At 37.6% G+C, this 26,824-nt stretch overlaps 1 protein-coding gene across 3 annotated transcripts in view; it reads right to left on the bottom strand.

The window, feature by feature from the left end:
* Nucleotides 1-26,824, bottom strand: part of DARS1 (aspartyl-tRNA synthetase 1) — a 91,132-nt gene that overhangs the window by 41,573 nt on the left and 22,735 nt on the right. For all 3 annotated transcript variants that reach the window (XM_043995700.1, XM_043995699.1, XM_043995701.1), the window contains one exon: nucleotides 24,552-24,654. In XM_043995700.1, the coding sequence (XP_043851635.1) occupies nucleotides 24,552-24,571 (20 nt within the window). In that variant the 5' untranslated portion in view covers nucleotides 24,572-24,654. The remainder of the gene's footprint in view (nucleotides 1-24,551; nucleotides 24,655-26,824) is intronic.

Genomic DNA, 26,824 nt, shown 5'->3' with positions numbered 1-26,824 from the left:
CTGAAAGATGTGACAGCTATATTGCTGTTCCAGACTATCCTTCCTGTTGCCCCTTGGTCTATTTTTTTTACTCTTTGCTAAAAGGGATAGATCATGTCATAGGGGAAGAACGAGGGATGAATAAACACACTCATGATGTAAAAACAAAAGTTATCAATAAAAAATTAACTCTTACATTAATATGAAATTAAGAGATTCCCTGTTTAAAATCCACTGTAAGAATGTGAAATGAACTCAACTCTAAGTATACCACAAAGGACCAGTGCATCTTTTTTTCTTTACAAGGCAAAGAAAAGAAAGTAAGAAAGATGGAAAATTTTATTTCAAGGTAAGATTATAAGGTCAATCTCCCTAGTTCTTTTAGTGTTAAGATGACCAACTAATAAGACTATTTAATTTAAAAGGGCAGATCTAGAGACAAAGGAAAACAAAAGAAAACGTAATATGACTCATTACATGATGAGAAACACTTATGACTTCAGCTTTTAACTCTAACACAATCTTAATCACTGACTACAGTAATTAATACAATAAAGATAAGGAAATCTAAACTAAGAAAAAGAGCACCTAATAAGTTCTGGTTGTCAGAGACCAAAAAAAAAATAAATCGTTGGACTATTGGGGGGGGGAGGGAAAAGCCAAAATAAAGACTTTTGAAACTTTAAAAAATTGATAGTTGCACATAATTACACATAACAAAGATGGAAAGGTTCAAAGGACTGTCTTTTAAAAATTGCTACTTGAGTAACTTATAGCTACCACATATTGCTTTTATAGATAGTACTTGAAGAGTTTGATAAAGGAAAATAAAGTAGAACTCTGCTACTTCAAAAAGAACTGTCATATAAAATCAATGTAAGACAGAATAACAGAAATACAAGTTTGGAAAAGAGAACTTTCTATTTCCTGTTCCCACACAGCCTTCAGTTAAAGACCTAAATCATTTTTAGATATGTGGATAAGCATTCTATTTTATTCATATTATTTCTCCTTAGTGATCTATTCAGTTGCTTCAAATTTATATGCTTGCTCAATAATGTAAAAACAGACCTTCCAAAAACTTTGATTAGGAGGTGGAAAGGGGTGTATGTAATATGTTCAAAGCACACTTAAACCTAGTTAATAAAGTATACTTTTTTCATTAATATTGTTCAATTGGATTAAAAATCATTTGAAAAAAAAAGTTAAAATTGACTTCATATTGAGATTTAATGCAGCTTCTTAAAAAATTCTCAAATACTAAAAATTCTAATGTGATATTCTTTCTATTTAAGGTCAATCTTGTCAATAAGGTGTGTTGTCCACAAAAAAAAGGTGAAAGTAAGTGCACTCAGGTTAGTTGTAGTAACTTACTTCAGATATTAAAATAATTTCACCTTTTAGATGATTTAGAAACTCTAGCTGGAAATATACACTTTAAGTCTTTTTTTTTTAAAGGGGCAGTGAGGGTTAAGTGACTTGCCCAGGGTCACACAGCTAGTAAGTGTCAAGTGTTTGAGGCTGCATTTGAATTCAGGTCCTCTTGAATCCAGGGCCAGTGCTTTACCCACTGCACCACCTAGATGCCCCCCACCTTAAGTCTTAATAGTGGTAATAGTCAATGCATATAGATAGGGCCAGATAGCTTAACATATGTTTTTCTCCCCACTGTATTTTGATGTAAACCTGTTTTGAATATGAAATTTTTATTAGCAACAGTATTCACAATGAGACCTCCTTAAAGGTAGAAATGTAGCATGTCTACATATGTGAAATTACCTAGCATTGCACATTATCGGCACTTAAAATGTTTATAACCATAACAGACCTAAGATAGAATGAAAATTTAATAGGGACTAGAAATAGAAGATCTTCTGTAGTCTATTAGATCTTTCATATGAACATATTTCTAGGCTTACTATTTTCTGAACTACAGGCTCTGATGGATTAGTTAGTTGGGCCTCTAAGTTGTTTCCTAAATGGCAGGCTGTTAAATATTCATCTAAAAAGGTTTATCTTGGTTTAGTGGTATTTGAATCACTAAAATATACGAAAAGAGGTCTTCAAGTCAAGATATAAGTTTCCTATTAGTAGCACAAACTACAGGTATCTCTTTGACATTGCAGGGGTTATGGGTGTAGTTCTCCCATGATCTGGAAAATCCACGTAAAAATTTTTGGTACTCCCTTCATATCAGAGAAGTCATATGAATTTTTTCTTTCATGTCATGTTTATAGTACCTTATTGTAAAATTTGGGTTAAGTATTTGGTCATAGGCTCTGTGTCATCTTGGGGCCTTTGTGTATCGCTTATGGAGTCCACAAAAATTCCCTTTCAGTTTCTTATGCTGATGCATGATATATCAAAACCGAGATGGGGAAAGTTGTGATACAAAAGGAATAACTACCATCTTCTGGAAATACTCTCCCTTCCAACTCACAGGCACACACATGTCAAGGACTTAATGCCTGATCATGCGGAGATATAGAAAGTATTGAGGAGAACAGAATTTAATATACGGGAATGCTATTTTGACAATGTGATACTTCTTATACACATTTGGATTAAAATTTGTATTTGTCTTACCATAAAAGTAGGATTACCAGTATTTAAAACTTTGCATCTTATTACTTTTACTGAACAATTTTTAAGATTGTATTTGACCTTTGTGTAGATACTGTACAGATATTATATCTATGTATAGATATTAGATCACAACCATTACAAAAGATTTAATTTGGTTACTCAAGAGATAGAAAAGCATGCTGTTCTCCAAATTTTTAACCTTTCTTATCCAGAAAGAGGATGGTTGGATCACTGTTTTATGTGTTTATGCTCTAGAAAGCAGACTCCAAGAATGTTAAATGTTAAATGCCCAATCCCAATTTCTACTTTCAAGTAATACTCAAATGAAGTCTCTAACAATTATTATTATCTATTTCTGCTTTGCTTTATCTACCTGGGGTTTTGAGACCTCCTATATTTTCTTTCTCTGCATTCTCTTCATAATTGTCATAAGTTCCTATGGATTCAACTATCATCTCTATGTAGAAGACTTCCAAATATACATATCAGTCAGTCAACATGCAAGTATTATGGCTTACTATGGGAAGCCAAGATGGCAGAAGAAAGGCAGTAACTACTCAGACTTCCTGATACACTTACCCCCCCAAAATCTCCAAACACAGCCATAAAATAACTCCTGGAGCAGCAGAACCCACAAAAAGATGGCTGAGATTATTTTCCAACTAAACACACCTTGGAAGTTCGGCAGAAGGGGTAGCCAGGCTGGGAGTGGAGTCCAGCCCTGCAATCAGGCCAACACAGACACAGCCCCAGGCAGGCTGCACCGGAGAAACTAACCCCCGGCCTCTGAATCAGCTGCAGTGCAGGCATCTTCTGGAACTAAGCTCATGGTCCAGTGAGAGGGCTGAACGGCTGGCTGGGGGGTGGGGGAGGTCTACAGGGTGTATGTAGGGGCTAAGGGGGAATATGGATGTCCTACTCCAGCAGGGAACCAGGAAGAAACCTTGAACAGTGGTGGCCCAGGCCAGGGAGGGGTACAGGCTCTTCAGAGCTAGCAACCACAGCACATAGTTTTGCTGTCTGGTTGACTGGCAAGTTGGCCTGGGGTTATCTACAGACCAGAGAAAGGGCCAGGAGAGTGAAACAACTGCCCCCCTAAAGCTTAGGACAGTATATACCCCACAATAAGAAGGAGTTAAAAGTCAAGTGAAAGATGGGCAGGATGAGCAGGCAGAGATAATTGCAAACCATAGAAAGCTTCTTTAGTGACAAGGAAGATGGAAGTGCACTCCCAGAAGAGAACAGCAGTGTCAGGGCTCCTACATCCAAAGCTTCCAAGAAAAATGCGAATTGGTCTCAGGCCATAGAAGTGCTCAAAAAGGACTCTGAAGATAAAGTAAGAGAAGTAGAGGAAAAAATGGAAAGAGAAATGAGGGTGATGCAAGAAAGACATGAGAAAAAAGTCAACAGCTTGAAAAGCCAAATGGAAAAGCTCTCTGATGAAAATAATTGCCTAAGAATTAGGATTGAACAAAAGGCTTACTATGTGCCAGGTACTATACTAACCATTGAGGATACAAAGTAAAGTTTCTGCTCTCAAGATGCTCACATTCCAAAGGGGGGAGACAGTATATAAGTTTCTAGGTACATACAAGATTTATATACAAAGTAGATGGGAAGTAACCTAAGAAAAAAAGGTGCTAGCAACAACATTTGGGAAGTGTGGTAAAATATGAAAGTTTTTAACAGTCGGTTAGGATAACTGAAAGACGCCAGTTTTTCAAGGACCACCCTTTTGGGGAGGAGATGAACAGTCTGCCTGCTGCGCATGTCAGACTGCCTGCCGGGTAGTCCGCCTGCTGCGCATGTCAGACTGCCTGCCAGGTACAGTGCGCCTGCTGCGCATGTCAGACTGCCTGCCGGGTTTTTTGGGACTTCCGGGGTGGAGAGAAGGAGAGTAGCTTTTTTTTTTGCCGGCTTGGCGGGACGCCGGGCGGCGCGGCACAGATGGTCTGACTCACTCCAAAGGTGGCCTAAATCGGTTTGGTGAGTTTTTATAAGGAATATAGACTAAGCCTAGATTTAAGACGATTTGTACTGTATTTCTGTTTTCCTATCCTTCTAATCAACAACACCTTATATACAATAAAGGCTCTATCTAGAAAACCAGAAGCTTCTTCCATTTACTAGTCTGGGAGATGAGTTAAGGGAAGGGTTAAGTAGGGGAGATTTATGATCTAATATCCAATTTTAAATCTCACAGAAGTAAGAGCTGAGGATGACATCACAGTTTTGAAGCTGTCCTTTAATATCTTCCTATCTGTTGCTAGTAGATGGTTAAAACTACCAACACTGGAAGGGGTAATATTAAAGTCAGCAGTGGATATATTTCCGTGGGTGAAGTATTTGAGAAGCTGGTTCAAAGAGGAGAAAACAAAGGCCTGAAGGAGTTTTGTTGTAGTTGTTATTTAGTTGTTTCAGTCATATCTGACTTTCTGTGATTCAATTTGGGATCTTCTTGGCAAAGACATTGGAGTGGTTTGCTTTCTCCAGTTCATTTTACAAAAGAGAAAACTGAGGCAAATATAGTTAAGTGACTTGCCCAAGATCACACAACTACTAAGTGTCTGATTTGAACTCAGGTCTTCCTAACTCCAGGTCTGGAGCTGTAGCACCTAGTTACCCCTGAGGGAGGAGAAGGGAAAGGTAAAAGAGAGATGGCTTCTGAGGAAAGTAAAGGTAAAGAAATGGGGAAACTGAGGCACTGATGTCAGATTTTCCCTACTTTATAAATATCACAGAGGGCTACCACTGTCAACAAGGAAATTCATTATGAGAGAAAAGATCCTATTTGGACTCTTCTCAGAGCCTTAAAGACAGATAGTGAGTCTGGTTTTAAGCCCCACAGCTTTGTTGCCTAAACCTCCCAGCAGGGGGCTGCCCAGCACACAAGGCTCTGAGGAGCTGAGGCTCCTGAGCCTTACACCAGAGCAGGGCCTGGAATGGGGTCTGCACTCTGTGGGAGCCAAGCTAGGCTGGGAGTTCACCTTGAGGCGCCTGAGGTGATCCCCACATGACCCCGATGTTCAAACCCCGACGTAAGTTTTGTTTCTTGACAAGTTATGTATGGTTATGTATGTTCACACAGCACTGTTCTCATGAGGAATGGGGACATTCTTGCCCAGAATAAGGTTAAAGCCTAGTGTTGAAATCTGACTGGTCGACTGGTGCAGTCTGACTGGTTGTTAATGGGGCAGTCTGATTGGTTAACTGATACAATCTGATTAGTCTTTACAGTCGCCATATATGGGAGAGTGGTACTACATGCCGTGATTGGTTGTTTTTGTAATGCTGTATGTAAATCGGAACTGTAATGTGATTGGTAGAGAGGGATCCTTGGTGGGTATAAATAACAGTGCAGGATCTCACTTTAGTGCACTCTCTGGCACATTCAGAAGAGTGCCCATCTTTGAAGATGAATAAAGATGCCTTCAACCACACTCTGCTGCCTGCTGCGATTCTTTGAGCTGTAAGCTGCGTTTCTAACAATTACAAATGAAAGGTTCTAAATAAAACAGCTTTTCTAAGTCCTGGTCATGGGCACATAATTTACCCAAGGTTATATTTCCACTTTCTATCTCCCTAAAATATATCCACTGTCTAAATTAATAGGAGCTTTGGTGCTTCAATCAATATTCCTGAGATTATATTTAATTCAATTCAGAAAACATTAAGTATTTACTATAAGCTTGGAGAAATGATGAGATTGAGGTAATGATATATACATAAAACTGACTTTGCCAACAGCATGGTCCACTGGCAAATAATCAAAACACCAGAGTTTCTAGTTTTGATCATCACTTCCTAACCATTGTGACTATAAACTCCTAATCTCATTTTACTCATCTGTAAAATTAAAGTTGTATTAAATAATTTCCAAGGAACTTCCCAGGGCTAATATTCTATGATTCTATGGCTTCTTTTCATTTATAAGTCTAGAACAGAGCCAGGTTTTTCTCTGATCACTGGGAATGCAAATACTAAAGTGGTTACTTATAGCAAAATTTATCAAAACAAATAATTTGGACATCGTAGGATATTTGTTTTACGAGTAAAATTCCTTTAAATATAATTTTTTAATTTAACTTTTTATTTTTAATTTTTCTCAATTACATGTAAAGATATTTTTTGAGTTCCAAATTTTTCTCCCACCCACCCTTCCCTCACCCTTCCTGAGGCCAACAAACATTTTATATAGGTTATACATTACTATCATGCCTTTAAATATAATTTTAAAAATCATACTTCCAGCATTCAGAGGAAAGGGATAAATAAGATATGTACTCAGTCTGGTAATAGGTAACAAACATACTTATTGTGTGTTGTTTTGGCATTCCACACACAGGAACCATTAAGATGGAAGAAATGAAGCACCAAGGAAGTATCTGTTTGGGAGATAATGAAGAATAGTTTGGCTGAAGCACAGAATACAGCGTGTGGAGGGAAAAAGTATGAGGTATGGTTAGATAGATGAGGTATCAGACTGCGGAAGATCTACAAAGCCTGCCTAGAGCCTGAATGTTATTCATTAGGTGATAGGAAGCCGCTTAAGGGTTTTGAGCGTGTGCACCAAGAACAAATCTGGACACATTGAAGAATAATATGTCCAAAGCATATAGAACTGGTTGGGATGAGAGTGGAGGTAAATGGGCAAAGAGGCTTTTAAAAAATAATTTAGGCAGGTGGTAACAGTGGGATGAAAAGAAAGATATAGGCTGTAAGGAAAGCCTGCTCTCATTAGAATTCATCTAAGGCAATGGCTGAAGACTACATAATGACTTAGAAAATTGCAAATTAATACAATCTATGTTCGTATTGTATTTTTATTTATTTTGTTAAATATTTCTTAGGAGTCATGTGGCTACATGACCCTAACCCTAAATTTATGCAGGCCTCAAATTGGATACCTATGGGGGCAGCTAGGTGGCACAGTAGATAAAGCACTGGCCCTGAATTCAGTAGTACCTGAGTTCAAATCCAGCCTCAGACACTTGGCACTTACTAGCTGTGTGACCCTGGGCAAGTCACTTAACCCCTCATTGCCTTGCCCGCCCTCCCCCCCCCAATTGGATACCTATGATCTTATACCTATGATCTTATGCTTATTCAGAACATAACAATTTAAGGACATTGATAAGCTGGATGATAAATACTTTGTGTCATGAGATCAGCATATTCAGCCTAGAGAAGACTCAGAATTGTCTTCAAGTATCTAAAGGGCTGTCTTATGTGGAAGATAGACAAGTCCTACAGGAAACAACAAAGAAAAATGGAAGGAAGTTGCAAAGAAGCCAATTTTGGCTCAACGTTACAGAAAATTTCCTAATAATTAGAGCGATTAAAAAATGGAATGGGCTACCTTAAGAGGTGGTGGCAATAATGTTAGGAGCAGTGGGCAGCTAGGTGGTGCAGTGGATAAAGCACTGGTCCTGGATGCAGGAGGACCTGAGCTCAAATCCAGCCTCAGACACTTGACACTTAGTAGCTGTGTGACCCTGGCAAGTCACTTAACCTTCACTGCCCTGCCCAAAACAAACAAACAAATAAATAAATAAATGTTAGGCGCATATTCTTGTCAGAGGGGGACACACAGTGCTCACTCCCCATCTCAGTCAACTCCAGTGAGTCCCTATAGACTCTAGGATAAAGTATGAACTTTTTTTATTAGCTATTAAAGCTCTTCACAATCTGGCTCCAACCTATCTTTCCAGCCTCAGGGAATATTACTCTCCCTCATATACAAAGTATGTTCTTAATAAATATTTGGTGACTGGGTATATTTTCCCTTCCAGTTATGATAAAAAGAAAGATGCACTGGATATACAAAACACAAACTGTTAATAGTACCACTAATCAGGTGGTGTCATAGAAAATTCAGCAAGGAAAAGCAAGACCAACAATCACAATAAAATTGCTAAGTTCTGCATTGTTACTTAATTTAAAATGAAGCTTTAAAAATAAATTTATCTTACTCATAATAATAGTTTAGTTTTAAAGAAGTTTATAAATGTGAGAATTGGTATGGCACCCCCTACTGGAGAGATACTGTAGGGAAGCTCCCCATGAGGAGAAGCCATGAGGACAAGCCATGTGTCATTAGTGTTGGGAAGCTGGCTGGCTTGCAGCTTAGAGCCACCTGTTAGTTCTGTCAATCAAAGCTACCAGCCAATCAGCTTGGAGCTGTGTGTCTGGATGGCCCTGTTTCTGGTTCCCAAGGAGGCTTCTGGGAGGAGGAAGGAGAGAGTCAGCTCTCTTTTGCCTGGGACCTCAGCTTGGCTGGAGCAGAGATGCTGGCTTATTTGCAAAATGCGACTGACAAAGGTGCTTCAATAAATGGAAATTATATGAATAGTCCAGTAAATCAAAAGCTCAGTGGTTTGGACCAAAAACCCTAAAACATTAAACTGTGTTCTCTTTCTCATTTGTAACAATCCAACATCTACAGACTACAAGTATAAAATACCTTGATATTTTTTAGGTTCCAGTACACAGAGCTTATGTAAAAGGAGATCAAGCTTAGTGTAGTTAAATTAGTCAGTTATTGTAAATCAATGGATTGCATTATTTTGTAATTGCTAGTACCAGAAAGTTTATAAGATGCTTAAAGATAAAAATCCTTGCTCTAAAGGAGTTTAAAATCTTATCAGAGAAACAAGAACAATACCTATGCAATGGCAAGAAAATAATATAAATGAGCAAAGTGCTAAACTGCGGTGCAGACTAAAAATGCTGTAGTACATATAGTTCAGAGGATCAAGAAGTTAACTGCAGTTAAGAAAAAGCTTCATGAAAGTGGGGTAGGAAGGAAGAGTAGAACTTAAACAGTCTAAAAAGAATATGGGCTGGCATTCCAGCAAGGCCAACAACATAAGCAAAACACTAAGAACTGGTGAAATAAATTTGTATAGGTAGGGTGAAGCTTGTTTACAGGTGTCCTCAAAAGCTGAGGTTTTAGGAACTTGGGGGCGAATGAAAGTTTTTAAAGCAGGGAAGTAATTTAATTAAAGATATTAAAGAAGTATCAATGTGTAAGATAGACTCAAGAAAATAAGATTAACAGGTATCCTTTAATAAATACTTGTTGAGAAAACCAACAAAGTCTTTAAAAAAAATTAAACACCGGGGCAGCTAGGTGGCGCAGTGGATAGAGCACTGGCCCTGGAGTCAGGCGTACCTGAGTTCAAATCCGGCCTCAGACACTTAACACTTACTAGCTGTGTGACCCTGGGCAAGTCACTTAACCCCAACTGCCTCACCCCCCCCCAAAATTTAAAAAATTAAAAAAAATTAAACACCAAAACAGAAATTCCAAAAAAACCCAAAAACAACCAAAAAAAAAATATTAACAAAACCAAAACCCAAACCCAACCCAACCAGCCAACAAACAAAAACAACCAACTAAATAAAGCTAAGAGCAGTTTTTTAGGGGAAATTTTTTTTTAAATTAGACAAACCATTTGCTAATTTGATGGAAAAAAATTAGAAAACCATGACTGATATAAAAAAAATGTAAAAAGCAAACCGTGGGACAGGAATAATAAACGGACCCCTTCCTTAATATAAGTAGTTGGGTTCAGTCATTTTTTCAGTTGAGTCCAACTCTTCATGACCCCATTTGGCATTTTCTTGGTAAAGATAAATGGAGTAGTTTGCCATTTCCTTCTCCAGCTCATTTTACAGATGAGGAAACTGAGGCAAACAGGGTTAAGTGATTTGCCCAGAGGCCCATAGCTACTAAGTGTTTGAGGCCAGATTTGAATTTTGGATAAGTCTTCTTGATTCTAGACCCGGCACTCTATCCATTGTGCCACCTAGCTGTCAATGTTAAGTAGTACCTATCTAAAACCAAGAGCAATGGAGATAAACTAGAGACCTAAATGATAAGAGGAGGGATGGAGCAAGAATGTCTACTATTACCATTTTGACATAGTGCTAAAAATATTAGCTAAAGCAATAAGACAAGAAAAAGAAATTGAACGAATAAGTAGGGAAAGAATAAACAAAATTTTTGCCTTTTGAAGAAATATTAACAATTGCAATGATGATAGATGTAAGCATTTATATAAGTAGCATCTATTATATAGAAAGCACTGTATTAAGGATTTATCAAATATTATCCTATTTGATCATCATGACAACCTTGGGAGGTAGTTGCTATTATCACCCCCATTTTATAGTGGAGGAAACTGAGGCAGACAAGTTAAGTGACTTGCCTAGAGGGTCACATAGCTACTAAGTGTCTCAGGCTGGATTTGAACTCAGCCTTTCCTAACTCCAAGCCTAGCACTCTATCCACTGTACTACCAACCTGCCAATAAGATGGTTTACTTAGAGACCCTACCTAGAACACCAAATTAAGATGTTATTAGGAAATATTTAACAAAATTAAAGTACAATAGAACATAATGTTAATATGTAGTTTTTCTAAGTAATATGGGCCCATAGGGATCCTTTTTTTTTTTTTTTAATTTGGCCCATTCCGGAAGCGCCGCTGCAACAACCGCTCGTAGCTGTCAGTCATGAAGGCTTCAAGGTCACTGTGGGGTGCCAGTGGTCCAGGCCTTGAGGGCCTGTGGTCCAGCTTGGGCTGCCGCTCACTCCATGGCGAGTAGAGGAGGCATCCCTTCTGATGAAGAGCAGGTTACTGGTTTGGAGAGAGAGATTATGATGGCTGCAAGGAATGATTTGTATCCCAACAATATGTTAGCCCCAAAGGCAGCTCCAGGGACTAAGGGGGAGCCGAACCTTGTCCCTTCCATCACTGACAAGAGAAAAGTGGGCTGTATCTGTGAAGAGGACAACAGTGCAGTCATCTGGTTCTGGCTTCACAAAGGCGAGACACAGCATTGCCCTAACTGTGAAACCCATAACAAGCGAGTACCCCACCAGTTGAGCCCCTGAATTGGTTTACCTGAGATATGGTGTAATGTTTTCTTCCCTCCAATAAAAGATTAACCATTAAAAAAAAATTTGATACATCTACCCTATAGTCAACTAAAAATTAATCAAAATAATAAATAAACTTCAGCAAAGTTGCAGGATAGAAAATAAACCCACACAGATCTTCAGCATTTCTCTGTTACCAACAAAACTTAGCAGGACAAAAAAAGAAATTTCATTAAAAATAATTACAGAATGTATAAAATACTTGGTATTCTACATGCCAAGACCTAAATAGTGTTAAAATGGATTATCTGAAATAAAAAGGAAACTAAGGACAAAGTCACCAGACATCTATGCTTTAATCTGCAAAGCTAGTATTTGCATATCAATCCAGGTGACCTGACTCCTCAGAGGTCAGACAGGAGTGATTTGCAGAGATGATTTTTATAATAAAAAACTGACAGAAACATTTTCTGAACATAATGAAATTGAACAAGACAGGCCACCTGACTCATTAGCTTTTCCCAGACTTTCTCAATCTTATGCCAGACATCCTTTCTCTCAGGTGGTCCCTTTTGTAACCAGGAAGTGTACTGGGAAAGAGGAACTTAAGGTCAATGGTTAGCACCACACCGCGCCGCCCGCCCGCCCCCCCCATCTTCCTTAGCAGAGCCCATGATTCAATTTGGATTTTAGCTCAAGAAAAATGGAGATTATACACTAAAGATAGGGGAAAAAACAAAACAAAACAACCTCCCCCCCAGCTCTGGCTAACCTTTTGCCAGCTGCCAAAAAGGGGAACTTAGCCTCTGGTCAATCCCACTTTCTGCTAGAAAGAGATATTTAGCCTTTGGTCAACCCTCTTTTCTGCAGAAAGGGAAACTTAGCCTTTTGAAAAACCTTATTATCTTATTACTTTATTCTTCTAAATTATCTGCTACTAAATGATAGAGTCTCAATCTATCTCTTCATTAAATCTATAGATTTAACCTAGACTTAAGACACTATCTATGTTAGTCTAGTTTAGCTGTTAAGGTTAACTTTTCCTAAAGAATGGAACCTATCTAAAACACTATTGATAAGAGAAATGCAAATTAAAACAACTCACACCTATTATAATGGCTAATATGACAAGAAAGGAAAATGCTGAATGTTGGAGGGGATGTGGGAAAACTGGGACACTGATCCACTCTTGGTGAAATTGTGAACTGAACCAACCATTCTGGATAGCAATTTGGAACTGACAAAGGGGCTATAAAACCGTCTATACCCTTTGATCTAGCAATACCACTGCTAAGTTTATATCCTAAAGACATTCAAAAAAAGAATAAAGGACCTATTTGTACCAAAATATTTATAGCAGCTCTCTTTTGTGATGGCTAAGAATAGGAAATCAAAAGGATGTCCATCAACTGGGGAATGGCTAAACAAGCTGTGGTATATGATTGTAATGGAATATTATCGTGTTATAAGAAATGACAAGAAGGATGATTTCAGAAAAACCTGGAAAGACTTACATGAACTGATATATAGTGAAGTGAACAGAACCAGAATAGGTGTACACAGCAACAGCAATATTGTTTAATGAAGAACTGTGAATAACTTAGCTATTCTCAGCAATACAATGATCCAAGATAATCCTAAAGTACTATTTTTTTTTGTGAGGCAATGAGGGTTAAGTGACTTGCCCAGAGTCACACAGCTAGTAAGTGTCAAGTGTCTGAGGCCGGATTTGAACTTAAGTACTCCTGAATCCAGGGCTGGTGCTTTATGCACTGTACCACCTAGCCTAAAGTGCTATCGATGAGCACACACTATCCACTTCCAGAGAGAACTCATATTGATGCAAATCAGACTGAAGCATGCTAATTTTCACTTTCTTTCATTTTTTCTTTTAAGTCTTCTTATACAAAATCACTAATATGGAAATGTTTTACATAATTGCACATGTATAACCTGTATCTGACTGCTTACCACGGGGAGGGGTTGGGGGAGGAATGGAATTTGGAATTCAAAACTTTAAATAATTTTTTTAAGGAGGGGGCAGCTAGGTGGCACAGTAGATAAAGCAATGGCCCTAGATTCAGAAGGACCTGAGTTCAAATCCGGCCTCAGATGCTTGATACTTACTAGCTATGTGAAGATGGGCAAGTCACTTAAGCCTCATTGACCTGCAAATAAAGAAAAAAAAGGGGGGGGGGGCTAATCCTATAATCAAGCTAAAAAGAAAATAAAAATAGCTGATTTCCTTTGTCAACAGGAACTCCATGAATAAAACTATAAATCTTTCCACAAATTTAGATCTAAATAAACTGGAGAAATATTAACTTCTCATGGTTGGGCTGGGCCAATATGATAAAAATGAAAACATAATCTGAATTAACCTACTCAGTGCTATGCCAATCAAATTACCAAAGGATTACTGTTAGAGCTGGAATTCTTTTTTTTCAACTGGAGGAATAAAAGGTCAAGAATCTCAAGAGAATTAATGAAAAAAAGAAAGCAGGAAGAAAAGGGCTCTAGTAGTGCCAGGTCTCACACTATACTACACAGCAGTAATTATTAAAAAAAAGATGTGGTACTGATTAAGAAATAGAGGTCAATGGATATAGGTTTTGTGGAAATTTATTTTGATTTGGGGACCCTACCTTTAGGCTGAGATTAGAAAGCCTTAGGCCCTCAGGGTCTCTTTCCCTCCCCCTCTGCTTCAGCTGAGCCATAAAGCCCCCGTACAAGACGCCAGGTCAGACAGCTGAGGAGAAAAAGCCCCCATCTCCTTCCGCACTGAGCGGAGCTATCTGAGAGATGCTGGGCTCTGGCGCCCACCTCCCACCAGCCGCAGCCCTGGCTGGCGGATTAGCTTGGTCTGTGGGGGCAAAGGAAGCCCGGAGATTTGAGTGGAGAGAAGAAAAGGTATATATAGACCTGGGAGTGAGACGAGGGGGGGGGGGGGGAGGAAGAAGAGGATGGACTAGATAGAGAAAGATTGAAGGGGGGGCGGACAAGGACGCAGCAGTTCCGTTCGGAAAAGGAGAGACGGGGCCGAGAAGGAAGGGGGGGGGGCGGGGGCTGCTGACTGAGGGTGGAGAAGAGGTCACGAGTCGGCTGTCGAGATTAGAAAGGTTGTAGCTGCAGACTAGAGACAGGGCTACAAGGATGCAGGAGAAGACGAGAAGGACTAGGAGCAGGGTAAAGAGAGGCCGAAGGGCAGACTGATGGAGCAGACAGACAGAGAGAAGGTCGGTGAGAGAGAAACTCAGGGGTTCAGCAGTGGCAGTAAGGAGGAGAGAAAAGTTAGAAGAAGCAGGGGATTTATGAAGTGAAAAGGGCTTGGAGTTAGAATAAAGGACCTGAGTGCCCTGAGGCCAGGCACAGCTAAGGCCCTTATTGTATTAAAAAGGTTACAGGCCTTATTACAAACCAGGGAAAGTGTAAAGTGCCCTGAGGATGGAGACGGCTAAGGCCCTTATTGTATTCAAGAAGTTCTAAGTGCAGCAGGTGGGAAAGCAGTGGAAAGAGACCGCAGGAAAGCAGTCAGGTTGCACATTTTATTTCCCTGTATTCTTAATTTTAAATAGTATCTCATAAATAAACTCTGCTTGGATTATTTAGTTAAGAGGCTTCTTAATATTTTGCTTATCAATTTGGGAGTAGAGCAGTGTGGTGGAACTTTATAAACGGCCCATATTAAATTAATAGCAGTCAGATAGCCAGCTATTCAACAGTCCCAGATTAAGTACCCCAATCAATTTAGTCCCCCCAAATTAAGCTAGTCAGTCAAAAATATTTCACATTTTAATGGCGACCGCGGCAGGACTTTCGGCCCAATTATAATTTTTCTAAACTTATAATTTTTCATATAATCATAATTTTTCATAAGTCCAAAATTATATAATTTTTAGACTAAATTACTTAGTTAATAATTAATTTTTTACAATAGTTTACAACATATAGAAGCAAATGAGTACAGTAGCCTAGTTTTTTATAAATTCAATTACTCAACAAATTTTTATAATCTCACACCATATAACATGATAAACTCCAAATGAGTACATGACAGATATAAAAAGGGTGACATCATAAACAAGTTATAGGTGTGAGGAAGAAAATACTTTTCAGATATATGGATATGGGAAGTGTTTATGATTAATGGATGATGAGTATCACTGAAGATAAAATGGGCAATTTTGATTACATATAATTAAAAGGTTTTGCACAAACAAAACTATCACAGCTAAAATTAAAGGGGATGCAGGTTAAAAAAATCTGCAGCAAGTTTCTCTATTAAGTTCTCATTTTCAAGATATATAGGGAACTGATTCAACTTTGTAAAAATAAAAGCTATTCCTCAATGGATAGACAGTTTTCATAGGGAGAAATACAAGTTATAAAAAGCCATATTTTAAAAAATGCCACAAGTTACTAATATTTTGAAAATGCAATACAAGCAACTCTAAGGTCCTACCTAAAACCCATTTGATTAGCAAAGCTGACAAATGGAAAATGACAAATGTTGGAGAGGTTATGGAACACAGGTATAGTAATGCACTGTTGGTAGAGATGTGAACTGCTCTGACCATTAAGAAAAGCAATGTGGAACTATGCCCCAGAAGTTACTAACGTGTATATGCTCTATACTCTAAAAAGATCAAAGAAAGAGGAAAAGAAATCGTATGTATTAAAGTATCTATAGCAGCTTTTTGTGGTGGCAAAGAACCAGAACCATCAACTGGGAAATAACTAACAATGACGGTATATGAATGTAATGGAATACTATTGTACTGTAAGGAAAGAATAAAGAGCCGTGAAAAGAACCAGAATAATTTGTGTAATAACAACATTATAAAGATAAACAACTTTGAAAGACTTATTATTAGTAAGTCTCATCAATGCAAAGACCAATCATAATTACAGAGGATCCATGATAATCTCGAGACAGAGTTGAAGAATCCAGGGCAGATTAAGACATGTATTTTTTGGACATGGCCAATGTAGGCATTTGTTTTGCTTGACTAAGCATTAACTGTTAAATGTCTTTTCCCTCTCATTTCTTTTTCATTGGGGTGGGGAGAGACTGAGGAGTTGAATTTTATTGTTTGTTTGTTGTTGTTTTTTAAATTAAATTTAAAAATAAGCATTTGCTGAATAAATTAAATTATGCTATAATTTAAATATGACTCAGCAAAAATAGAAAAGACAGTACAGAAAGCCTAGAATGTAAAGCAAAAAAGTTGAAGTAATTTATCTGGAGGAAATTATATTCAGAAAGATTTGTATATATTTTAAGATAAAGGTAACAACCATATTGTAGCATATTATTTTTCAGTTATATTTTTTACATTTTTGTACCACTAATCTAGCTGGTGATTTAGCATTTATTCTATAAGAACATAAATGTCCATTTGTGTATAAGTATTAAAAAAAGTATGCTAATACATTTAGACCACAACAGGTTATGAAAGTTCTCATTTTTCATATGTTAATGGTAAAATGAGGAACCTCTACCATTTATGCTTCCTGAAGATTTTTTTTTTGTGGAGCAATGAGGGCTAATGACTTGCCCGGGGTCACACTGCTAGTAAGTGTCAAGTGTCTGAGGCTGGATTTGAACTCAGGTCTTCCTGAATTCAGGGCTGGTGCTTTATCCACTGTGCCACCTAGCTGCCCCCCAGGATTATTTTTGTTTTGTTTGTGGGGCAATGAGGGTTAAGTGACTTGTTCAAGGTCACACAGCTACTAAGTGTCTAGTGTCTGAGGCCATATTTGAACTCAAGTCCTCCTGAATCTAGGGCCGGTGCTTTATCTACTGTGCCACCCAACTGTCACTGTTCCTGAAGATTTTTATTAAAATCTTTTACCATAGATCCTTGTCCTTAGAAGCATCAGTTCAACAGATAGCCATAATTCTTTCTATGTATGTGTGTACATGTGTGTATATGTGTGTATACACACACACACAGTATAAATACATAGACACACTAGATAGATATCATATATAGACACACATAATAGAGGACAAGATTATGAAAGCATCTATCTTTTACCCATAGAAAAATATCATACTTCCGTAATTTAGATTTGGAACTAATATATTTTTATAGAATGGAGGCAGCTAGGTGGCAGAGAAGATAGATCTTCCTGACTCCAGATGCAACAATCTAAATTCAAATCATTTAATCTCTGTCTCAGTTTTCTCATCTCTAAAATGGGGATAATAATAGCTTCAATCCCCTTGGGTTGTTTGGAGATAAAATGAGGTAACATTTGTAAAGTGCTTTGCAAACCTTAAAATACTATATAAATGTAATACAGGCTATTGCCTAAAACTTCTACTGACTTTTTAAAGCTTTTACAGTGTAACACTACACTAACTCTTTTAGAAAACCTCTGTTTATCAACAAAAATTATTAATTACTAATGATTTATAAAGCACAGTGCCAGACACTGAGAAAACAAAGAGAAAAATAAGACCGTTCTTGCTGTCAAGGAGTTTATAGTCTAACAGGGGAAGAGGTTTAAGTTATGTCATATGGAAAGTTCCCATGGTCCCTAGGGTACAGTGACAAAGCAGATGGTAACGCATCTTTGTTAATGTTATTTACACTGAAAAGACCAAATCCAGTTTCGATGCTGAATCATTTGACAGTGCCAAGGTCTTTGGTGCAAAGACTTTTCTTTTCTGGGTCTTCAGCAGCTATTTCTGGTAAGGACGGCAAGGACTCCAATATCTGCAGAAACAGTTACCAGGCCATGTCTCTAAGTCTTCATCATTTTAAAAAAGCACCCTTTCATCCAAAACTTACTTTTAACTTACGAGGAGTACACACTTCCAAATATTTATGGAATTCTTCAATGAGTTGACCAACTACAAGTTCTCTATGAGGGGGACCAGCAAATTGTTGAGTAAAAGAAATAAAGCAAGAAGAGCTTGCTTATATAAGTGGCAATGACCCTTGTGGAGAGCCTAAATGGAGATGTCTGCTGTAGTTACTTTCATTATAGAAGCAACCACTAATCAAGCTTTGTGGAGCCCTGAAGAGGTCTTCTTTAAATTTTAAATCTTTTGGAAATTCACCCTGGAGTGTGATAGCAAAACTAGAAGTTAAAAATAAGTACTTATTTAATTCGAATGAGAGTTAAGCAGAAGTAAATGTTACTACAGGAATAAAGTGCAGTGATTAAATCTGAAAGTGCCCTAAAAGACAGTATCACCATTAAGAGAATTTAGTACAGAATTTCCCAGGAATTCATGATCATCCAACTTGTGGTGTCTACAGTTGTGTTCTAATTCAATTCACAATCTTGGACCAAAGACATAATTATTTCCATGTACATTTCCAAGAGAAAACACTGCACTGGGAAAATGCTAGTAAGAGACATTCTTCCATAACTGATTATCTACTGTCTTTATTTATAACATGGGTCTGCATGTATGTCTTTATGAAATTTTATCTAGTAAATAAAATAATTTAAAAAAAAAAGAAAGGAGAGCTTCTCAAAACACTACTATTTTACTGACATCAATAAAGGAGTCAGGGGATACATCTGGCCCCACTTTTCCCTGTGAAAAAGGTTCTATTTTGCTCTAACCCAGTATCATGAAGCTATAGGCCTTGAGTTATTTTTCCAGGAGACCTAAGGATTTATAATGTTCCACCTGCCTGTGGTCTCTGCCTGTGCTCCTTTTGACCAATGCCAAACACTTATTAGCTGTCTGGCCTGGGACAGAGATGTCAATTGAAGTCACATAAGAGTTAAGTTAATTGGGTTAAAGACTCCTCACTGTTAATTTATCACAAATCTCTAAAATCACAGGTCGCACATACTGGGTGAATTTCCTTTTAAGGTATCAAAAAACCATAAACATGTTTATAGTTACAAACTGGGCCTGACTGAAGCCACAGAGAATAATCAACAAGCATTTATTAAGTGCCTACTATTGGAAGGACACTGTGCTGGGCAGTCTGACAAAAATAAACCTCTTGGGGGCAGCTAGATGGTACAGTGGATAAAGCACCAGCCCTGGATTCAGGAGTACCCGAGTTCAAATCTGGCCTCAGACACTTGACACTTACTAGCTGTGTGACCCTGGAAAAGTCACAACCCTCATTGCCCCTCAAAAAAGAAACAAATAAACAAATAAATAAGTAAGCCTCTTTCCCAAAGGAACTCAAGAACCAAACAATGAGCTCAAATGCCACATTAAAACCTATCACATGAAACGATACCACAGAGCTCTATGGAACCAGCTCAAGCCCTCAATACTTTGCCACAGCTCTGCTAGGAAGCCCCCTTTCTCTCATCTACTCCAATGGCTCTGTGATCTCACATCAAAGGTTCCATCCAGTAACTCAGGTCACAGCCTACCCATCCATAATGCTAGGTTTGGGGTTTTTTTGCTTTATGGTGAGGGTACTGATAGAGTGGGCAGGTAGGTGGAGCAGTGGATACATTGCTGGGCCTGGAATTAGGAAGACACATCTTCCTGAGTTCAAATCTGGCTTCAAACACATACTAGATGTGTGACCCTGGGCAAGTCACTTAACCCGGTTTTCCTTAGTTTCCTCATCTGTAAAATGAGCTGAAGATGGAAACAGCAAAACACTCCAGTGTCTGCCAAGAAAACCCCTAATGGAGTCATAAAGAGTTGGATACAACTGAAACAACTAAACATCAAATGGTAGGGCATTCTGACTTTCCACCTTTCTTTCCTTGTTCTTGTCAAGTGACCATCTTCTATTTCTTTGATGTAATTCCTTGATGACATTCTTTACTTCTTTTCTTCACACTCATTATATGTCTTTGCACTGCTCTCTGTAGTTTTTCAGAGAAGGTGCCATTTCAGGGTCTCCTGCTATAATAGTACTGAAAAGATGAGCCTTCTCTGTTATGGGAAGCTCAGGTTTAGTTAGTAAAAGTATGGCTCAGTATTTTTGCAATTTCCAAAAACAATCCTTTTTTAAAAGCCTGAGACCAGTTTATTATCTATTGCCTGTCCTCAATATATATTTTTTAAATTTTTTGGTGGGGCAATGGGGGTTAAATGACTTGCCCAGGGTCACATAGCTAGTAAGTGTCAATTGTCTGAAGCCAAATTTGAACTCAGGTCCCTCTGAATCCAGGGCCGGTGCTTTATCCACTGCACCACCTAGCTGTCCCCAGTCCTCAATACATTTTGTTGGAAAAGTGCTACATTGGGTGTCCATGTAGATAGATACATGTTGAAATCTGGACAATAGACTTCATCCATTTTTTCTTTCCAGTGTGGCTGAATAAACCCAACTCCTTTGAGCAATAACAGATCTCTTCCTGAAGGTTCTTGAATATCATGGGGACAATGTAATTAACACAATGTTATCTGCAAAAAGGAGCATTTAAAAACCATTCACAGGGAAACTCTCTTTAACTTGGACTCTGCACTGGATCTCCTCTATCACAGAGGCAAATGCTTTTGGAAAGCATACATCTCTGTTTCATGCTTTGCTCAATGTTTACTATCAGAGGGTTAATAATAGGGTTAGAAGTCTGTTGTTACACATTCCAAGGAATTTTGAATGCCAAGAGCCTATAAAGGGGAATTCTGTTCTATTGAGTCAAATGCTTTTCCAAAGTAGATCAATAAGCACAATGATGTTTTATATTCTCTACACATTTTAGCCAATTGTGAGATAGTAAAGACATAGTACACCATTGAATACAATTTGCAAAAGCCTACTTGTTCTTTAGGATGCTTTTAATTCATGGATAAGTTAACCTTCAAAAAAATTTGATACAAATAGAAAAGTAGGCATTAAGTTGGTAGTTCTTGATATTCTCTTGGTCCCCTTTTTTGGGTACTGGTAAAATATGAGACTATTTCCCCCCAAGGCACTGCTATCTTCCCTTCCTAATAGCTTATAAATTGGTCCCTCAAAACTTCATAACTGTATCACCCTTAACTGAGAACTTTTTCTATTTCGAAGCTTCTTAAACTGTGGGCTGTGACCCCATATGGGGCGGGGGGGAGTCACAAAAAACTTGGCAGTAGATGTTTAATTTGTATACCTATATATGCCTATACACCTGGGGTGATGTAAAAATTTCTCAGGTAAAAGGGATCATGAGTGGAAAAATTTTGAGAAGCCCTGCTCTATTTGATCCAAACTAGTTGTGTTTCTCATCTTTGCTTGTTTTAGTGTCATTTTTAGTTCCCTTTTCAACACCTCAGAGACTGTGATGTTAGGGTTCAAGTACGGAATATAGTGGGGTCACCATCCTTGATGGAGAAAAAAGTTTGTCATAATAGTTTTTGCAAATACTTTCCATTTTCCTTTTGTTAGCAATTGTCTTTCTGTTTTTATACTTGAATGTTGTTGGGATGCCCCCACCCACCACTCCCCACCCCAACTACTTTTAACTACTTTCTATTTATTCTCTTTATATACATGCTTGTTGTCTTCCACTAGAATGTTAAACTCCTTGTGAATAGCCATCATTTCACCACTTGTATTTGTATACCCAGTGCCTAAGAAAGGGCTTAATAAATGCTTGACAACTGACTGGCATCTTGCCAAGCTTTCTTTACATAGTTTTACCCTCCATTTCTCTGTTTATATGAGATGGCACTGCTCATTCTCATGTACCATCCTTCTTAAGATGTTAAAAATGGGTTAAATTCCAACCTAGTGGTGCTTTTGGCAGCTACCTTTCTCCTTTTGTCAAATAAATCAAATATGGTTGACTATAGGTGCTTTATGGGCTATTTTGGATTCCTTGTTGTAACAATTAACTTACATTAGTGTAATTTCTAAATAAAACTGTTACAGTCAGTGCTGACGTGTTGTCTACTCCCCATTTTTTCCCAATAGCTTGTTTAAACAATTTACAGTTAAATCTTAATTGTATATCATATAGTTTTCCTATTACTATATTTCTTCATTATAAATACCGATTATACCTATGATCAGTAGTTTATTATAAATACCAATGAGCTGAATGTACACAGACACATGATTCAGGAATAACTCCCATGTCCCTTAAAATGTAGTTTATGTCTTTTTGTGATATTATTTGGTGCTTGTTATGTATAGCACCTACAAATTATATTAAAAAAAAAAACTTCATGATACATGTGTGAGGGTTTTGTATAATCTATTAAATCTTCGGCCTCCCTTTTCTTTCTCCTGTACCATACTTTCCAATATATATTTTTTCTGCCCTCACCTTTTCCCATCTTTGCAATGAAGCCATCAAATATCAGAGTATGCAGTGATAACATTATTTATTTATTTGTTTGTTTGTTTATTTATTTTTGCGGGGCAGTGGGGGTTAAGTGACTTGCCCAGGGTCACACAGCTAGTAAGTGTCAAGTGTCTGAGGCCGGATTTGAACTCAGGTACTCCTGAATCCAGGGCCGGTGCTTTATCCACTGCGCCACCTAGCTGCCCCCCAAATATCAGAGTATGTTGATTTGATTGGGAAAGTCTTCTTAAAATACCCCTCAATATGTTACTGTATAAAATAAATTCAAAATTATTAAGACTTTTTTTAGGGGCAGTATTCTTCTAGGTACTGAATGTAAATTAAACAAATATATACATGCATGTACACACATACATAACTTTGTGTTTATGTATAAGTATCTGTCAAAGGAGACCAGAACCTCTGCAACTTTGGCCTGGATCTACTACTTCATGGAGAGATTAAGTGATCTGCCCAGGATCACACATTCAGTATATGTCAGAGACCAGACTTGATTGCAGGTCCATCCTGACCAGCTTTTAATCTATCACTCCATACTGCTGTGTGTGTGTGTGTGTGTGTGTGTGTGTGTGTGTGTGTGTATCTGTGTATAAAAATATCTATATGCACACACACACATATGTAGATATTGCTTTTATAGTCACTCTCCTTTTTGAGGTGTGCTATAAATAATTCTTCAGGACTCAAAAGTATATCTACACCACATCAAGGCTAATGGTCCACTAGTCTAACCTCCCATCCCTTTTTTGGGGGGGGTGGGGGAGTGATGGTGGTGGTGAGGTGGTGTGTGGAGCAGAGTATCCAATCTAATTAAAAGGTTTGTGAAGGGAGGACTTTGTCCAGGATGCAACAACAAAAACAAAAACAATGCTCCCCATAACAGTTGGTACTTAATATATATATTTGCTATATTGAATCCATCCTCATAAGCACACACTGGCTACAGATTAAAATGGGTACTTTCACATGAAAAGAAAAGCATGCTACCTGGGAGAGGGAAAAACTAAGAAAGGCCCACCCACCATTAAACATAAATTCTCTGACTTACCACAAACATATGCATATTTCCTATGGGTCATAATCACAAAAGGAATCTCTTTTCTTGCTTGTAGTCACAATTAAACAAGGCAATGAAATATACTTCTAAATAAACTGTAGGTTAGATGTCCTAAGAGTAATACAGTTGTGTGTTTGTGCATAAAGATGAAGGAAAATATTTCTCCATTAAAGTGTGTGTGTGTGTGTATGTGTCACACACACACACACACACACACACACACACACACACACACACACACGGAGTCATACATACTGCACTTAGTTTTCTTCCTTTTAAAAAAAATCTTTAGTTTTCCATGAGCTGGCAAAAGAAAATATAAACTATGATGGCAATGTTAAAGTTTTAATGAGGTTTGTAGTACTAATTTTATTTTCTCTGAACCTACTTGCAATACTCCCTCCTTCTAAAATAACAGTTTTTGTTATTAATTTAGTTTGAAAAACCTGTTGCTCAACTACAAAGTCCATGCTTTTTAAAAAAAACTGACACATCCAAATGTAAGAGAATGAAGTTGTCCTGTGATGCTGGAGCTGCCAGGCTTTTTGTTACTCAGTTTGAAAGTCAATGTGGGTTGTCTCTGGAAAGACTGCTACTTCAGCACTTCCAAATGAATTTCAAGTCTATGCTCTATTTTATCTTTTGTAAGTTTAATGTATTCAGCAATAGTGAACTGACAATTTAAATAACTACATTTTAAAACAAACGATGCATTGATGTTAATGTGTGAAAATGGTCCCAACCCCTGGGAGTCTTGGTTCCCACCATTGTTTACTCTGACAACAGGATATAATTGCTTACTTACTTGGCAGCAAATTTTACCATCTGCTTGCTCGCATGGTCTCCCACAGCCACAAGAGCCTGGACATTAAACTGCTGTTGACGTAGTACTAAGAAACACTGCTTCCCTGAATAAAGAAACAGAAACAATGCAGGTATATTAGGATCAAATCACTTCACTCTTTTTTTTTAAACAGAGGGAAAATGTTTCTCTGCTTTAAAATAAGACTAAAATTCCACAACCAAATGATTCTAGTTTTCTTGTATGCACAAGAAAACTTATTTTCCCTACCCCCAGAAAAGCCTCTCATCCAGTTATCTACCATTAATAATTAATTTAAAATATTTATACAAGTTACAGAACTCAGATCAGAATAACATGCTTAAAACACAACCTTCAACAAAATATATATGATCTTTTAGGAAAAATGCTTTTTTCCTTGCATTATGAATTAAGTTAGTATTAAAGTGACTTCAAGTCACTTCTACAAAGAGTAATATAGTAAACAGAGAAGTTCATGTTCTTGATTTCCTTCACTTTTCCATCTAAAATTACCTAATCCTTTCCCATTTATAGTAGTACTATTTTTTTCTATCACAAACTTTCTAGGTCCCCATCTAAACTTTTTTCTTTAAAAGATTATTTCTTCACACTCCTCAAGTCTTGTTTTTTTTCCTATTCATTAATTCAAACACCTCTTTTCACCACACCACACTGCATTCCATCACTAACTAATCTAATCCCTTCATTTTTTTTTTTTTTTGGTGTATGTGAGGCAATCGGGGTTAAGTGACTTGTCCAGGGTCACACAGCTAGTAAGTGTCAAATGTCTGAGGCTGAATTTGAACTCAGGTCCTCCTGAATCCAGGGCTGGTGCTCCATCCACTGAGCCACCTAGCTGTCCCTACTCTCTTCATTTTACAGATAAGAAAATGAGACTGAAAAGTTAAATGACAGACAAAATTTTAAGAGCAGTAACTAGAATCCAGGTCTCCTGCATTACAATCTGTTGTTTTTTCTTACATGTTTCTTTTTCCCCTTTTATATAAAAATGTCATCCCCTTGAAAAAGAACAACAGAATTAGAATTAGAAATCATAGGATCATAGATCTAGAACTGGGGGCTATTTTTAAAAGGTCATCTAGTCTAACCCTTTATCTTATAAATATATATAACTAAAGCCCAGGGAGGTAGACTTGTCCAAGGTCACACAGGTTTTCTTAGGTTTGACTCCAGGCTCTGCTATTTACCAAATATATGAACTCTAGAAGGTAATTTAACCACTCTCAACCTGTTTCCTAATCTGTGAAATGGGAAAGATACTACCCCTTAACTCTTCATGGGCAGACTCTGGAGGAGCCTCTATATCAAACTTTGGGAATCAGTTTCCTCATATGGCATTGAAATCTAATTAAAGATTTATAATTGCTGTTCTCATTATCAGATACCTGGAGCTTTAAGAAGAAAATCTAAGAATATTCCTTCATAAAAAAAGAGAGCAGAAGCATTAGTATAAGTACCATGTTCTATGTGATGCCTTTCCTGATTCTCCTCAGCTGCCAAAGTTCTCCCTCACAAAAGTACCATGTATTTACTTTTACTGTTTTACATAAGCTTAAATATATACATGTTTTCTCCTCCAACAGAATGTAGTAAACTCCTTGGGGGCATGGATAACATAATTTTTATCTCTATATCCCTATTATCTGACACATAGTAGATTCTAAATAAATTCTTAGTTGATCATAGTTAGCATATCAAAATGGGTTTTTTTGAGTCTTTATCAACAAAAGCAATCTCCAGTTAAATATAAAAGGCCAAAACCAAAGAATCTCAATTACAGTCATAATCTACTTCAATTGTTGACCACACCTGGTTAATTGGAATATCTGTACCATTCCATTATCCAAAGCCACAATTCTATATTTTCCAATCTATACTCTAAAATTTTAAAAAAATCATACAAGAGTCGTTTATTACCACAGGAGAAACTCTAGATACATAAAAGCAATGATGTCCAATTCTTAAGAGTTATCCTGGGGCAGCTAGGCGGCGCAGTGGATAAAGCACTGGCTCTGGATTCAGGAGTACCTGAGTTCAAATCCAGCCTCAGACACCTGACACTTCACTACCTGTGTGACCCTGGGCAAGTCACTTAATCCCCATTGCCCCTCAAAACAAAACAAAAACAAAACAAAAAAACAAAAAAAGAGTTACCCTGAACTAACTCCAAGTTGTTTAAAAAAATAATTAAGAAAAAGAAAAGGGTGACACATGGAAGACGGTACATTTACCAT

Source organism: Dromiciops gliroides, chromosome 3 (assembly GCF_019393635.1).
Source record: "Dromiciops gliroides isolate mDroGli1 chromosome 3, mDroGli1.pri, whole genome shotgun sequence".
In the NCBI taxonomy this organism is placed as follows: domain Eukaryota; kingdom Metazoa; phylum Chordata; class Mammalia; order Microbiotheria; family Microbiotheriidae; genus Dromiciops; species Dromiciops gliroides.
This window is presented reverse-complemented; position numbering and strand designations above follow the sequence as displayed.